The 17,314-nt window shown below is 37.3% G+C and overlaps 1 protein-coding gene across 2 annotated transcripts in view; it reads right to left on the reverse strand.

Moving 5' to 3' along the window:
• The window catches only part of RunxA (RUNX family transcription factor Runt related A), a 35,557-nt gene extending 18,929 nt beyond the window's left edge, over positions 1–16,628 (reverse strand). For both annotated transcript variants that reach the window (XM_028175858.2, XM_028175857.2), the window contains exons 1-2: positions 15,216–16,628; positions 256–369 (exon numbers count right to left, since the gene is read on the reverse strand). In XM_028175858.2, coding sequence (XP_028031659.1) covers positions 256–369; positions 15,216–15,633 — 532 coding nt within the window. In that variant the 5' untranslated portion in view covers positions 15,634–16,628. The remainder of the gene's footprint in view (positions 1–255; positions 370–15,215) is intronic.
• Positions 16,629–17,314: the final 686 nt, after the last annotated feature.

Here is a 17,314-nt window from a genome sequence, read left to right on the forward strand (position 1 = left end):
CTAGCGACCCGCCTTCGCTTTGCTTCGGAAACTGTAATTTATTATTGATTTCTCCACTATTTAATGGATGTTATTATACATACACACCTTCCTCTTCAATTACTCTATCTATTAAAAAAAACCGCAACAAAATCCGTTGCGTAGCTTTAAAGATTAAGTATATATAGGGATATAGAGAAAGCGACTTTATACTATGTAGTGATATATAGATTTGGGAACATTTTATTACACCCTGTATAACGAAGCAATACTAACTGGTCTTTGAACGTGGCTCCCTCGGTCCGTCAACCGTCACCTTGATGGCTTTGTTGTACGTCGTCACTTGAGGTGGGGTAGTGGAAACCGTAATCGTCAAGGTGAATGATTTACCTGTAACAATAGAATTACGTAAATACGTTTCTAAAAAAAGTTTCTTTTTTTATTTCATAAAATCTGTTGAGATTTTTTTTTCGTTCACAATTCTTCTGGCATATTAAAAGTATGGGCATGTCACTAACACAAGCGCTTAACTTAGGCCGTTCAATTTAAAACATTAATAATTATAATTCATCTCAACCAAGACACTAAAACCTTAAGTTTTTTTTTATTGCTTAGTTGGATGGACGAGCCCACAGCCCACTTGGTGTTAAGTGGTTACTGGAGGCCATAGACATCTACAAAGTAAATGCGCCACCCACCTTGAGATATAAGTTCTAAGGTCTCAGTATAGTTACAATGGCTGCCCCACCCTTCAACCCGAAACGCATTGCTGCTTCACGGCAAAAATAGGCAGGGCGGTGCTACCTATTTAAGGCGGCATGTAAATCCAAACGAAAAAAATTCAGTAACAGTATGATGTCGAAGATTAAGTGAAAGGCTTTCCAAGGTCTTATTATTTCTAATTGGTCACAATCTTGGTACACCTGTTGTTACGAATCTACTGGAACCAATATAACTAGTCAGGTCATAAGTATTGTCACACAGTAAAAACTTTTCTTTTAGAATGCTGGCCACAAAAAAGTTTATTGAATTCGAATTTCGAATTGTTCATGAAAATAAAAATGTATACTATTAGTATTTTACTCATTTTTAAATATGGAGTGGACGCTTAAAGAAGACCGTGTTGCAGTTATTATTGCGTTGCATCGTTGCGGTTACGCGCCAATTCAAATTTTTAACATACTGAAAATTTTGAATATAACCAAAAGATTCGTTTATCGTACCATCAAACGATACAATGAAGACTCTAGTGTAGATGACAGGTCAAGAAGTGGTCGCCCTCGGTCTGTTAGGACTCCAGCAGTGATAAAAGCTGTGAAGGCGCGAATTCAAAGAAATCCCAAACATAAGCAGAAACTGTTGGCCCTTCAGATGGGGTTAAGCAGAACCACGGTGAAAAGGGTGTTAAATGAAGACTTAGGGCTTCGGGCATATCGAAGAAAAACAGGACATCGTTTGACTGCTCGTCTAATGGACCTGAGACTGAAGAGATGCCGCGCTTTGTTGAAGCGGTACGCGGGAAAAAAATATCGGGAAATTCTTTTTTCGGATGAAAAAAATTTTGCCGTAGAAGAGAGCTACAACAAACAAAATGATAAGGTGTACGCACACAGTAGTGAAGAAGCGAGCAACCGTATTCCACGTGTCCAACGAGGTCATTTTCCATCCTCGCTCATGATATGGTTGGGAGTTTCTTATTGTGACTTAACAGAGGTACATTTTTGTGAAAAAGGTGTAAAAATGAATGCAGCTGTGTATCAAAATACAGTCCTGACGAACCTTGTGGAACATGTTTCTCATACCATGTTCAATAACAGGCACTGGGTATTCCAACAAGATTCGGCGCCAGCTCATAGAGCGAAGAGCACACAAGACTGGCTGGCGGCGCGTGAAATCGACTTCATCCGGCACGAAGACTGGCCCTCCTCCAGTCCAGATTTGAATCCGTTAGATTACAAGATATGGCAACACTTGGAGGAAAAGGCGTGCTCAAAGCCTCATCCCAATTTGGAGTCACTCAAGACATCCTTGATTAAGGCAGCCGCCGATATTGACATGGACCTCGTTCGTGCTGCGATAGACGACTGGCCGCGCAGATTGAAGGCCTGTATTCAAAATCACGGAGGTCATTTTGAATAAACTTTAGTGTCATAAGAATCTATGTTTTGTTAAGTTTATTTTGGTATATGAAAGGTTACATAATGAATAAACTTGTTTCAATTATTTTACATTAAACATGTGACAGAATTTATGACCTGACTAGGTATATATAAAACTGTAAAGTATGCAAAATGACGAAAATAATATAGTGAAAGAGTAGTATTAATTATGTCAATCACTCGCGAAAAGCGAAGAAAATACCATACCTAATGGTTATTTCATTCAAAATTCCCTTTTTAATAGAATCACAACATCATCCGTATATGAACTATCCACCGGAACTGAATATGAGTCAAATTTAAACCGCGGTTGATCCGGTTTTTCTGACAAACGACAGTTTTGCAGTTTCAATTTGATCACTGATTAACAAAAGTTAAAGATTTACTACCAGTCCGATTCAATTTATTCGTTCGCTCGATGTTGCATAAAAGTCCCACAACGAACAACTGTATACCACTTTAAGGTGATTAATCTATACTATTATATAAATCTACAGTGGTTTTTACGGATGTTCCGCTATAACTACTGAACCATGCATCCGATTGACTTGAAACTTGGTATCAATATAGAAAATACATGTACTTAATGGATAGGCTAATATTTATATGAATGTTGGACTCCCTACACCAGTTGCGGGGGCGTTAATGATGAGAATCTTTGTGGGGGTGAGAAATAATAGTGTTAATTTTAAATGCCCAAAAGGGTGGGGCAGCCATTGTAACTATACTGAGATCTTAGAACTTATATCTCAAGGTGGGTGGCGCATTTACGTCGTAGATGTCTATTGGCTCCACCACCTTACACCAGGTAACCACTTTACACCAGATGGGCTGTGAGGTCGTCCACCCATCTAAGCAATAAAAAAAAATAAAAAAAATATCAGACATAAGCGTTGGAGTTGAATGTTTGATTACAAAAAAAAAAGACAATAGCATTTCACGAATGAAACATTCTCGTTCGAACGCGAAGTGCGCAGCTCATCACACCGCGTCACGAACAGCGACCTGACCACTTCATCACGGCGTAACTCTGACAATAAAAATAATCCATCTGCGGAAAAACCACAGTTAATATTAAATGAATGCGCCTCAAAGCGTATCGTGGAGAGTTCAGCCGTCCGCTCGCCGCGGGATGTTCCCGATACCGATTTCGCCATTTTTCCACCGCCCACCGGCCACCCCGGGTGGGGGCCGCGGAGAGTGACATGTAAGCTTTAATGGGGCCCCGAGTGGTACGCCGCCGGCTACAAGCGAAAAAAGTGGTAAAAGTCTCATTCATACGTGATTTCATGTGTAGGCTACTTCTGCGGGCTCGGCGGTGAGGATCGTTAAAAATGGAGGCCTACACGCAACCGGCTTGTTGTGGCCTATCCGAGTTTATTAACGTGGACCGAGGAGCATTTGCAGTGTACGTGTAACAAGTGTTTTCATCGCTTTTAGGCGCTTCGAATGTAATTATTTTGTTAACATAATTATGATTATCTGTACTATTTTATATTTCTGTTAAGTTGAAACTTCGAACTTCAATATTGCTGGCGGAATTCACATTATCATCTATATCGGCTTGAGTTATCATTTAATATTGCATTGGGGTCGAGAGAGATCCAGAGATTGTCTATTCATCGATGAGAAATAAAAATCTTGATATGGAAAGAACGTTAATTGCAAACCATAGTAACACTTAATTTAGAACGTTAACGAATTCGTACTATCTGTACGACCTGGAGCCACTGCGGTCATCCACAGTGCGTTATCAGAGGTCTTTTTTGCCACGTACCATCCGGCTATGGAATGAGCTCCTCTCTACGGTGTTTCCCGAGCGCTATGACATGTCCTTCTTCAAACGAGGCTTGTGGAGAGTATTAAGCGGTAAGCAGCGGTTTGGCTCTGCCCCTGGTATTGCTGAAGTCCATGGGCGGCGGTAACCACTCACCATCAGGTGGGCCGTATGCTCGTTTGCCTACAAGGGCAATAAAAAATATTTAATCGGAAATGAAGTGAAAGAACCACTTCCTAAACACATCAAAAGGTGTTTTTTAAATACTGCCTAGTCTAAAACGTGTTTGAGTGATGCGCTGGTGAAGTAGCGGTACCAGGCGCGGCTCGCCACCGGCCCAACAGCGCCTAAATAAATAACCCCTACTTAATGTACGACCCGCACGATAGCAAGCACCAATTTTACGAGCTCGCAATACCCTCGCCCGTGACAGACTTGCCTTGTTATACGCTTTTTAAGGTATCTGATGAATTTCAACACGAAATCAAGATATTTCAAAAGTGTTTACAAAATAGATATACCTTTATATTCGTTTAGTGACGTAGGAAAGTTTTTTGAAGTTGTTTAACTCTATCGTATTCATTCGCGCGACATTCATTTGTAGGTATTTAGGTATGTAGGTACAGTACAGTGAATTTTGGATTTTAAGAAATCAGAGCATGCATTTAGTTTGATTTGCTTAGTCAGGTATATTATATGCATAAATTTAGTTTGAATTAAGCGGACTGTAATATTTGACTAAGTTGTTAGCATGTTAGCGCCCCTGAATGTTGTTTCAAGAGGTTATGGGCTCGATTTCCACTTCAGACAAACATACGTGTGATTCGTTTGATGTTCATTGTATTTATTTACGCGTTTATCAGGGCCAATAAAACTTCCTATTATGATACGATTACTGATATATTTTATATGACATGCGAATTAAATATTTGAATTTGATTTTACTCCCGTAATTTTAAACATCTTCAGGTCGTTCGATTGTCTTAAAAAGAACCGATGCCAATTCAATGATGTCATTCATTACATTGGCCTAGCAATTGAAAAAAAAGCTTGTAGTTTAATGTAGTGTGTAGTAGTTTTTGTAGCTTTAAACTACATTAGAAAACAAATAAATAAATGTAGTTGGTACAATACTCTACGACTAGTTTCAGGTAGCATTTAGATTTGTACACCTTCAACTATTAAAGCGAATTCTCATAGAAAGAAAAACGTGGACATGCCTTCGATAAACAAAGGCAAATATTCTCAATTACTTAACTTTCACTAGTATTTTCTCATGTGTTATTTACCAGAAACACGTATACAAAAGAAAAATATTTTAACCATGCCAATTTATTTATTTTATTAAAGAACAAATTAGTTAATTGAATAAAAAAATATATTTTTAGTCTGTTTATTTTCCGGTGTGCAATTTTAAACTGTCTTTTTATTGTTAATATTATATTAGTTAATTGGACTGACATGAATTCATCATTTATCCATCGTGGTTAAAGTTGGAATTCACTTCAATATCGGTTGGCCTAAACTTCAAACCAGAATATATGATTACTTGCAGCGCTGTCGGTGCATGCCTACCTCAGTATGCTTACGTTGCAATTCTCGAACTGGTTACACTTTTAAAATATTATAATTGTAATTTGAAGATTTTGTTTTAATCTTTAAAAATAGCACAAGCCAATTTTAATTGAACGATTAAGATTATCGCTTTAATTTTTGGGCGGGCATATCCGTATAACTCCGTCTTACGTTCACAGACGACAACGACATTTCCTTAATAGGTGGATGCAATCCAATTTGACAGCTGTCAAATACACTCCTCGGCATGTCGCAGTCGTAGCGATTACGCAGCGGCGTCGGACGTAACAACGTGTTAATGCCTCTACACGTTAATGGACTGAATTAATATGCCGGTGTAAGCTAAGATGTTTGACGCTATCGTATCTGAAGTATACCTTATAGTTTAGATGTATAATATACATGGCTTTTTTGTATTTATTGAGCTTTGATGAGTGGGCTGCTTTTAAGTAGTTACCGGAGCTCATAGACATCTACAACATAAATACCGCCGCCCATCTTGAGACAAGAGGTCTAAGGTCTTCGTTTTTACAGTACAACAGCTTCCCCACCCTTCAAATCGAAACACATTGTTGCTTCACGGCAGAAAAGGCGGTGGTACCTACCCGTGCGGACTCACAAGACGTCCTACCATCAATCAGTAAAAGGCTTTTCAAAATATCTTAAATAATAAGTTGTGTTTACTCTGTCTGACCGTTTCGACCTGTCTGACCGGTCGAGTGATTTTTGACCGTGATCACTATAGAACAAAGTCTAGATTTGATTTTATTATAAATTTAGATTTGATAAATATCAGTTCTGGTTAACAGGTTCTGGATGTTCTGATTATCTCGTATGTATTTACGATACTCGAAGCACTGGAGAAGATCATAGTTGTAAGCCGCTGAATGTGTAATAATTGTTTATTAGCGTTTACTCTTTAGGATTCGATTTTAATTAAAGTCGATTCTAAATTTGATAGTAGTAAAATCGAGCACTAACATAAAACATTCAGTGTTTCATTCAAACATACTAATACGTTTTATCTCGGAGCAGTTAAAGAGCAACGTCTATTGTATCTAAGTTTGACTGCCTATCTATTGTAAGATTAGTAAAATGCCTACTAGACATATAAGTAATAGTTTTTGATAAAAGAATCATAATAGTGTGCAAACTTATAATTTCATTTAATTATAATCGAATTTCGACTACACTGGGACCACTAGTACTTATAAATAAGACTCAAAAATTAAGGTGTGCAGCATCTATAGTGTCCTGCAATCATTTGTCAATAGTGGCCGTGAGTTGTTACTTTTAACTAAATGGTATCGAATTTTTTTTTTTTTTTTTATTGCTTAGATGGATGGACGAGCTCACAGCCCACCAGGTGTTAAGTGGTTACTGGAGCCCATAGACATCTACAACGTAAATGCGCCACCCACCTCGAGATATAAGTTCTAAGATCTCAGTATAGTTACAACGGCTACGAACCGAAACGCATTACTGCTTCACGGCGGAAATAGGCGGGGTGGTGGTACCTACCCGTGCGGACTCCCAAGAGGTCCTACCACCATTAATAATTTCATTTTATAAAATTTTTACTGCTATGGGATAAGTATTAAGTATTTTTATCGCTAAGCACCAGTCGTACTTGAACATTTATTGCGCGAAGAAGTCATGGGTTTTCGTTGACGCACAAATATAAAATGAAATGAAGACTTAACAGGACATTATAAAACGTAAATTCTGATTCTAAACAGTATCAAATATAAGTGTATGGGCATTTGGAAATCCTACCATTATGGAGCGTCCGTCATTAATAGAGCGTGTTTGAGCCGCGTGACGCCGCAGAGCATAGTTACGGAACTTGCGGCCTGTGCTGTTAGCGCAACTACCCCGAAACCAAGGGGCGACCGTAAATGAAATGGTAGTTTTCCATCGCGGCTAACCGGGCTGGTAGACCCGGCCGGTTAACCCTGCGTCGGTCGCTGCGGCCGCGTTATGGTTGACAAGGCCTGTTACGGGTGACGGGCATGCGTGCCGCAATCTACAATCGTGTTCGTACGTGTTTGCGTGTTCCAGCGCTGTTCTTTCGCGAAGTCTCTGTTATATTTTACCGCTATAAATATTTATGTTTGTAAAGAAAGTGTTTTGACACAAACAAGGAAAGGCATTTTCAGGTTTGGAACGCCGATCGGAAATACGATATTAGAAACGAGACGATCTATCTCCGCGTACGTTCGTTCCGCGCAAACCGCGATGTATTCAAATAAAGAACTCTTCAAAGGAATTTTTTATTGAAATGGCTGTGAGACCGCAGCCGGCGCGAGCCCCGCCTCCGCGGAAGAAGTCGTTTTCCCGACCTTTTCCATTGGCTGCTGGCTAGAAGGCGGGCCGTTTCTTGAAGTCTTAGCCGACTCGACTCGAGACTAACTTTTCATTTGCACGGCACTAAAATATAGCCTTGGATTAGAGCGTAAAGCGGAACTTGGGCCTGCGGTTTCATTTGGACGTCTTTTTGTTCGTCTGGACTCGAACAATACAGTTCGTCTTTCGATTTCCTTCATTACTAATAGTTAATCTTTTTTTAATAGCTATTTGTGTAGTGAGAGCTGCTCTTGATACTTCTAATGTTATTGTTTCAGAGCACGATGATAATTGATAGAGTTTGACAGCATTATTAAAAATTAATATTGTTGTAAAACAAATGTGATTAGTACTAAAATAATTGCATATGGTACGTGTAGTTTCGTGTGCTGTTGAATTCTACTTTCCGCTCTTTATGTATGCTTTCTAAGAATTAACAGATTGTTTTTTTATTCATTTGAAATACTGATCTCGGTATATTATATCTATTGATATATAACGAAAAATTTTCTCTTGATAGATAGGCCTTTGAGATACGGGTAGGATAACCTTTTGAGGGTATTTTAATAAGCATTAAATAAATAGAAACCAAGTAGATGTAAAATTAGTAAAAAAAAAGATTTACCATTTGTTCTTAAATGCCTTAAAAATAACTCTAAAGACGTCATTGTGATTTTAAGGCAAATTCGCACATAAACGTTCAAAAATAAAATCACAGTTATCCATGTCATACTTTAGAAGGAGAAGTCATACTTTAGCTGCATAAAGCATACTTCAAACTACATAAGCCTTAAATAAATAATAGTTTAAAGAAAAAGAAAAAAAAAAGAAAACTAGCTTTTGTAGCTGAAAATAGTAAATTATAAACATGGGCAGCTCATTTTATAACGAGGTAATAGAAACTAAATTATTGTTTTTAATAAAAATTAAAATATAATAATTTAATAATTTGAAAATAAGAATTAGGTTATGACAAAATAATGATTTGTTTGTTAAAAAATTGCTGATAAATTTTGGGGTGCTCAACATAAAGTTATAATTAGTTCGCTGCCAGATGATGCTTCATGATGGCGATTACTATTATTATTGTACACAAGCACATTTTTTTCTTTAGAAAAAATGAAAAAAAAGCATGGTGATCGTTCTTTGTATGTTAAAGTTCCATTTAAATTCCTATAACTAAACTTAATTTCATTGTACCTACCACTATTTACCCTGCACTCACTACCTTTGGTTGACTGGTAGAGAATGCCTTAGGCATTGAGTCCGCCAATATAAATTTCATATGAAGTGTAATATAAAATAAATAAAAATAAACACTATGTCCTAACCGAGTATTGAATTTTACAAATTCATTCATTATTGTTGAAAGTGAAAAACGGGTCTGTTGCAGAATAAGGTTTCGGACCAATCTTATTTATCAAAATGGCCACAAAACATTATGAAACGCTGCTGTATGCATCTGTATCTACTACATGCGTCGTCATTGTGGTCCAGAATAAGGAATGATAATTTCTATGCTTGTTTTAGGTAAAATGTCTGCCAACGGGCCGTTACCGATAACATAACAGAACCAAAGAATGTACTCTAAAATAGAACGATTAGCCACATATGACGTCATACATTGTAATTGACGGTGAAACAATGTTACAATTAATGAGTTTAATTGATTATACTTAATAAAAATAGTTATTGGATGATTGCTTTAATTTTATTAACACTCCCGCTACACTTTGAATTCGACGTGCAACCTAATCCATACATCTTCTCTTCTCAGCGGGTCGCGATTCCAATCCGGTAGTAGATGCATTCACAATGCAACTGCCCTTGAGCTATTATTAGGTCTCCTTCGGAGGCATTCGGGTTGTTGTTAGCAAATCCCACCCCACCTGGCAATTGTGACTTAGATTATTTTTCTATCTGTAATTTAAAATTATTTTGAACGAGACGAGGGAAAATAATTTGGTAATGTGCTTTCCTTAGTTATTACTTAATAGTCGACTTATTAGAAAAACCGGTCAACATTTAGTTTCTACAAGATTTCCAAGTAAAGTTGTATAACTCCCTTCTAACTGGTGGTAGGACCTCTTATGAGTCCGCACGGGTAGGTACCACCACCCCGCCTATTTCTGCCGTGAAGCAGTAATGCGTTTCGGCTTGAAGGGTGGGACAGCCGTTGTAACTATACCTTAGAACTTAATCTCAAGGTGGATGGCGCATTTACGTTGTAGATGTCTATCGGCTCCAGTAACCACTTAAAACAAGGTGGGCTGTGAGTTCGTCCACCCATCTAAGCAATAAAAAAAAACCCTCGTAATAATTTTAATTACTGGGTATAATGAAGATTGTGCCGATAGCCAACATAGTATCGGCATATATTCCTGCAAGGATAGTATAATATGTATTAATCATCGAGTATTAAAAAAAAAAAGTTACACTGCACGCAATGGAATACAATTAACAGTTTTGTCTTTGCTGTAGATTACGGGTTAAATAACCAAAAACAACAAGTAAGCTTAGCTTAGCAAATGAACATGATTTTCCCCTTTTGTTAAGATTCTATTATTTGCTTTCGGTCTCAAGAACCGTTTCCTTACACCCTGAATTAGATTTTAACAAAACACTGTCTGAGTTCTAAAAGATCTTTAAACTTCTTAATGATGTTTAAGAAATTAAATTGAAACTTATATTTTTATAATTGGAACTACTTGTACTTGTATCTTGTATATATCTTGTATCTTGTATCTTGCGTTCATTATTTTCTATTTCGAGGTATGGAAAATTTTATGGTAGTGTGAGTACAAAATATGTCGACGAATCTCAATCATTTTAGTATATAATCATACACATACAATAAATTTTAGTAAATGATATAAAATAAAAAAAATCCGGGATTTAGCCGAAGAAACTAGTTCGCGAAAACCGAAAATAAAATAATAATATCAATTATATATTATACGTATGTACATTATAACGTGCTGAATGAAAAGTTTCCGGAACGGGATTTATATTATTATAAATACACATTAAAAATTATTCTATAATAATTGAAATCTTACAAAGCGTTATCTCAAAATCTATTAATTTGTTATAATATTATTTATTGTTATCATATTTGTTTTTATTACGTAATAAAAAATAATGCATATTACACAGTTACTAATTAACAAGTACATTTAATAATAATGTTGATATATCACAATATTTATAATTCAGTTGTTAATCAAAAGATAAAGTCCTACTTGTGCGGAAACTAAATACTTGTCGTGTGATATCTGTTATTGTAGACAAAAGCTTTAATTTAATTTTTATTCAGTGTACTACAAGTATATGATTTGACTTACACGTGTAGCTACCGAAATATAGAGACGGGTGAATACGGCTACTCATTTTGATACTTGAGGTTGCAATCTCAATTGTATTATATACCTATATAATATGTTTGTCATATTATTTGAACAGGAACTAAACTGATTTGCGGCAGGAAAATGAGCGCTCACCTGTTCGTATCGAAAACAGTAGGATGTTTCCTACCATTTTTCCAGCCTTGTTTCTTCATCTTAAAAGTCGTTCGTGTGATTGCGAGGTTGGTACTTTTGTATTTACTTTCTTTGAAATAAATGGTGCTTGCCTGTAAGATTTGAGCTCAGGCATAGTTGCATGGATCAATACGAATATAGCTCCTTTCATATAATTAGGCAACGATGACTTTTGAATACAGTGATAGTAGTGGGTAGCAGACAAATTTTCAACGGGGTATACATAAGTCCATCCATATATTATTGTTATCTTTTAGCGTTTGGTAGTATTAATGGTACTAGTGGTCTCCGGTAGTCGAAATTCGACTATAATTAATTGAAATTATAAGTTTTTACACTATTATGATTCTATTTTCAAAGACTGTTTATTATAATATGTACTTCTTTAATCACAGATTTCGCCAAGACTACACTTTACACAAATATTAATAAAGACAAATAATATTTAATCTATTCTCAATTTGATCACAGACAGCACAGCAATAAGAAAAGTTTGATAATAAACAAATAGTATGCATGCGTTTGTGTGTCAAATACGCGGTAGAGTGTGTTCCTTTTTTTTTATTGATTAAAAATATTTTTTATGAATAAATTATAATTTATTATATTCTGCACTCCTTCTCTATATTCTTTATAATTGTGGGAAATTTCAAGCTCCTCCATCCGCGCAATTTTCGTAAAAAGGGGTTTAAAGTTTTTGCTTCACGTATTAATATATGATAGATGCTTTGCACTATTTGATAGTCATAGTTAATATTGTCTTATCTCTAAGCTCGTCTACCCCTAGCTTTAAGAACAAGTGAAATTGAAACTAAAAACCATATTCATTTAATAAAATCTACTCGTTATTTTAGGTTTTATATTATTTTCTCCTTTCTAGGACATTAAATTGTGGTTAGAGCTCTTTTTAAATGACATGATAGTTTTTAATCACTATTAAGTTTCAAGCCGTGTAATGACGAGATTTGTTTGGAGCTGATATAAGGTGATATAAGATGTTTGCAGCTGGTTTTTGTGTATTTTTTATTACTTAGGTAGGTGGACCAGCTGAAGCCCATGATGTTAAGTAGTTAACGGAGCCCATAGATATCTACAACGTAAATTCCGCCACCTACCTTGATATATGAGTTATAATATGTCAATTTGTACAGTACAACGGCTGCTCCAATCTTCAAACCGAAATTCATTACAGCTTCACGGCAAAAATAGGCAGGGTGGTGGTACCTACGCGTGTAGACTCACAAGACGTCCTACCACCAATAGTTACCTACGCAAATTATAATTTTGCGGGTTTCATTTTTATTACACGATGTTATTCCTTCACCGTGGAAGTCAATCTTGAACACTTGTTAGGTATGTATGTCGTTAGAAAAATTTGTACTCGCCTGCCAGATTCGAACACCGTTGCATCGGAAGATACGAATGCACCGGACGTCTTATCCTTTAGGCCACGACGGCTTCATTTTAAGTGTTTTTAATTTATGTTTTTTTATTTATTTCATCTCTTTTTTGTACAAGGAGCACTGCTGCTTGAGATACAAGTTTTAACACCTAGTTCAAGCACGGATGCACGTTATGATTGTGTTTATACTTCTATGCTAATAATAAATAAATAAAAAATAAAAATTAAAAATTTTAAAAATATTAATATATTTTTTATCACGATCTACGTGGTGTTATGTGGTTACCGGAGGCCATAGACATCAACAACGTAATGCCGCCGTCCACCTTGGAATATGAGTTCTAAGTCTAAGTTCTATACGTTACAACAGTTACTCTACCTTTCAAATCAGATTAAAATACTGCTGCGCTTAGATATAGGAAGGGTGGGGGAGTTCATGGGGGCTCACAGGACGCCCTACCATCAGTAACTAGGCGGCTAACATTATTTTGCGGGTTTGGTTTGTATTACACAATGTTATTCCTTTATCGTGAATTCATGAACATGAGTAAAGAGCGTATTTTATTACAAAAGTTGATACCAGGCCGCGGGATTCGAACACCGACACTGTCGCACCGCTCTATTCGAACGCACCGGACGTCTTATCCTTTAGGCCACGATCACTTCAATGTAGTACAATGAAGTGTAAATAAATAAATAAGAATGAATAAATCACTTTATTCTTCATAGGAAATTCTATGGGCTCACATCATATAGCCGTGACATCTTTGCCGCGAATGCAGCTTTTTGGAACGGTTACCACGTGTTATTTAAATTTATACCTTATTGGTGTTGTTGCAAAGTAGTCAAATAATATTCTTTTTTTAGGTTTTTTTTTTTTCACATTTAGATAATTATGCGCCATCTTTTAAATAAATGAAAAATAACTCACAAAGAACATCCAAATTATTTTCTGACTCAAAGAAATCTTACTCGTTTAAATTTATTAGAAAATAATTTCATGTTTTATTAATGTGTATTAGTCAAAGAAAATATAGTGAAGGGTTGTTGACAGAAGGCTTTAAGCAAAGTAAAAACCGCTGTGTTTTTATCACGGGGCTAAATCGTGGGCATTTTACTTAAATAAACTGTTTGAATATTATAAATGTAATTGTTTTTTTGAATAATACAAAACAAAACAATCAGAATATTAAGGCTGTATTGTGGTGAGGCGAAGACTTAAAATGCATCAATGGCCGAATAGCTGAATGTAGTAAATTCATCACGTAAATATTTCTGACAACTATAGTAGGATAATGTTAACAAAGATAACCTATTGCTTTCAGATTTTCAAAGGCAAACGATTGGCGTTCATAGTCTTAAAAAAACTTGTTTAATATGATGTCAAATAGTGTTTAATAAAATAGACAATGTGTTTCACTGTCAAAATGAAAACTTGATTATCCTGTTTTAGTTCATCGTAAAATTACGATAAATTAAACATATTTTATTTAAGTTGCTATTACTTTATACCTCCGTTTGGGCGTAGCTGAAATAGCTTCTTAGGCTGCCAGTGAATATGTAGGAAAAAATATATTAGTTTAAATCTACCTTATAAATTATAGAGGTTATAAACATGAGCCGCAATGTGGTGTTAATAATCTTGACGAGATTAGGTTCAATTGTTAGTCATCCGGCATTGGAATAGTTGTTATACCGAATATTCGGATGAGTTTTTGTTTTAAAATTGTATATTTTTTTTATTGTCGTTCACTGATTCTAATACCACATATTATAGTTGTGTTGGTTGTTAATTTTTACCGTCGCATACCGGAAAGATTAAGAAGATAAAAAAATCTGCATGAACTTATTTTTCAAAATTTTTTTTTTTTGTATCTATTTTTTTATTTTCGTGTGCTTACTACGACTATTAAGACAAAAAAATTGTAATCAATAAATAGGGGTTAGAATTTAATATATTTTTTCTTTTTTCTTTTTCTCTAACTTCGAACAAATCTTATCGCTGATAACTGCAGAAAGTAAACTTTCTCAGGGCGGGACAGCCATTGGGCGGAAATGGCCGCCCTAATCTCCCGCCCTCCTTATTTGACATTCACTTTACTTTCTTAGCTGCGTGGAAAAAGTTTTGTATACTTTTCAATGTCAGGGTCTACGCTACTTAACAAGTTTTGTTTTGCATTTAAATTCTGGTGTTAAGGATGTAAACAACAACTAGTACTGTTTGAAATGATGTGCGCTAAGAATGTTTTGTGTCTTTATGCATAATAAAGCTCTAGAAAGTAGGTTTAACACAATCCGCATATATTTTACATATAAATGACACTTTAGGATTAATCGACTGTAACATGATTGATTTTCCAGACTGTAATGTTATCATTTTCAATAATAGAATGTCAGAATCTAAAATTCATTCACATAACTGCACCTTCAGCACTCACCGCGACCGCTGCGGCCGACGAACCTCAAATCATTGAACTTGGCGACTTGATTCTTCATCACTGCCGAACTGTTCCTTAACTCTGCACAACAATTTTCGTCGTTGCCAGCGCGAACTGTGACCAGCGTGCCGTCGCCGATGTCTCCTAGCGCCACCACCTTGAACGCCACAGGCAAAGTCTTGTTTGATCGCCAATGCGGCGGTAATACTGTACAGACGAAGTGAGGGCTACCGGTCCTGACTAGTTCGCCAGGGTGCTCTGATAAAAAATCACCCAACGTTCTCTCAGCTAGGATATCAGACGTCATCTTAGTGTAGGTTTCGTGGAGCAGCGTAGAGCTCGTGTCTGGCGACACGGCGCCGCTATTGGCACCGGTCAGGTGCATCCTAGACACCCGTGCGCGCTGTGTGCTACACATAGAGTCAACTTTTTACAAACGATTGCTACATCACAACACACACTGCTTTTTAAAGAAACTCATCGCTCTGTGATACTGTCCCCGCGTAACATCTTCATCATCGCGTCATAGTTAAACATTAAGTGGATTATCTTGTATAAGTTTCGCAAGGAGGGTTGACGAGATGACAGCTCGTTGCTAGGGAACGGGCGCGTGGCCACTTAAAGCGGTGACGTCACGGGCGGCCTTGCCACACTTTTTTCCCCGGTGAATGAAAAGTTCGGTGACGGCGGGTGTGGGACGCGAGGTGAGGGGCCGATTTTTCCGGCGTCGGGGGGTGGCTGCCCCGTTCGCGGCGAAAAAACTTTTCACTAGTTTCACTGACGGCCGAACTTTTTGTGGACGGCGTATTTACGCGACGGACGTACGCACGTTACTCTCGCTTTCGGCTCGTCTCATTTTTTTATTTTTCGTAACCGACGACCGAATGAGAGTCGTTTTCGTCGGAGCGCCCGAAACGCGTTGTGTTTACGAACGAGGGGTGCGATGCGTGCACCCGGGATCACAGTCGTGTTGCGACTCGTGGCATGCGGGCCGCCCTCGGTTGCGGTGGACGGTCGCGGTGGCTATTAATACACGACGTACGTCCGCGCCCGTCGACTTCGGACAAAGTTTCGCGGGCGAGTCGGTGCGCTCCGCGGCAGCCGTGGCGGCGAGCGAGAGGCGGCGACGGCGCGGGCGCGGCGGGCGGCGGAGCGCACTTTGCGGTCGGGGTGGGTTGGGTTTAAAGCCGCCGAAGGATAAAACATACAAATAAACACGTGTTCGCGCCGGCGCGAGCGAGAAGTGCGCCCAGCACCGCGGTGCAAGCGGGATGGAGCACAACTCTTGCGGCATTTAGCAGTCGCTTCGCATGGTGCTAGCCAGGCGACCACCCGCAGACAACGTTGCTGCGGCGGCTCTTCCACTATACTCGCTCTGGCAATGAGTCCCATAACTTACCGCACACAGATCGATGCTGTTTTGTTCTGCACTAAAATGCATATTAATATTGGTGTTAATTTTATTATTATATTAACGACACCTTTATAGAGCGATTTTGATTATTACGAACAAAATATATAAAAATGTGTTCACCCAGTTTCACTGATATCAAAATTCTTTTTCCTAAAATATTTTTTGTAAAAAAAAACAAATAAACTTCCAATTTAATAAAAAATAAAATAAAAAAAATTGCATAAAATACATTAAAAAAAAACGCGTTATAAGTCACTTTCACACATGAAACTATCAAAACGGTTTTCTGGGAAGTTCGCACACGGAACGCTATAACACTACGGATTCCATAGCCACATTATTCTTGCACAGTATACTGAAGCGTTGGGATCGAGTTAACGAAGCTTGTTAAGTGTCGACGGGACGCCCGTATCTCAAATCTGCTTACGGGATAAGTCTAGCTTCAGCCTTTTACGTCTTCATTATTAAAGCAGTACTAGAATATTCTAGAACACACAGGTTTCAAATTCGAATGTGAGAAAGTAATATGCGAATTTGAAACGTTTATTCCTTCAATTCGTAATTTGAAACGTATTGACTGGATTTATTCGAGAAAGCATTCAGGTGACGAATCAATGTTTGATATTTATCTGGATATTATATAAGTATTAAAATGTATATACGCAGATATATAAAAAACAAACCA

Source organism: Bombyx mandarina, chromosome 03, assembly GCF_030267445.1.
Source record: "Bombyx mandarina strain Sakado chromosome 03, ASM3026744v2".
Classification (NCBI taxonomy): Eukaryota; Metazoa; Arthropoda; class Insecta; order Lepidoptera; family Bombycidae; genus Bombyx; species Bombyx mandarina.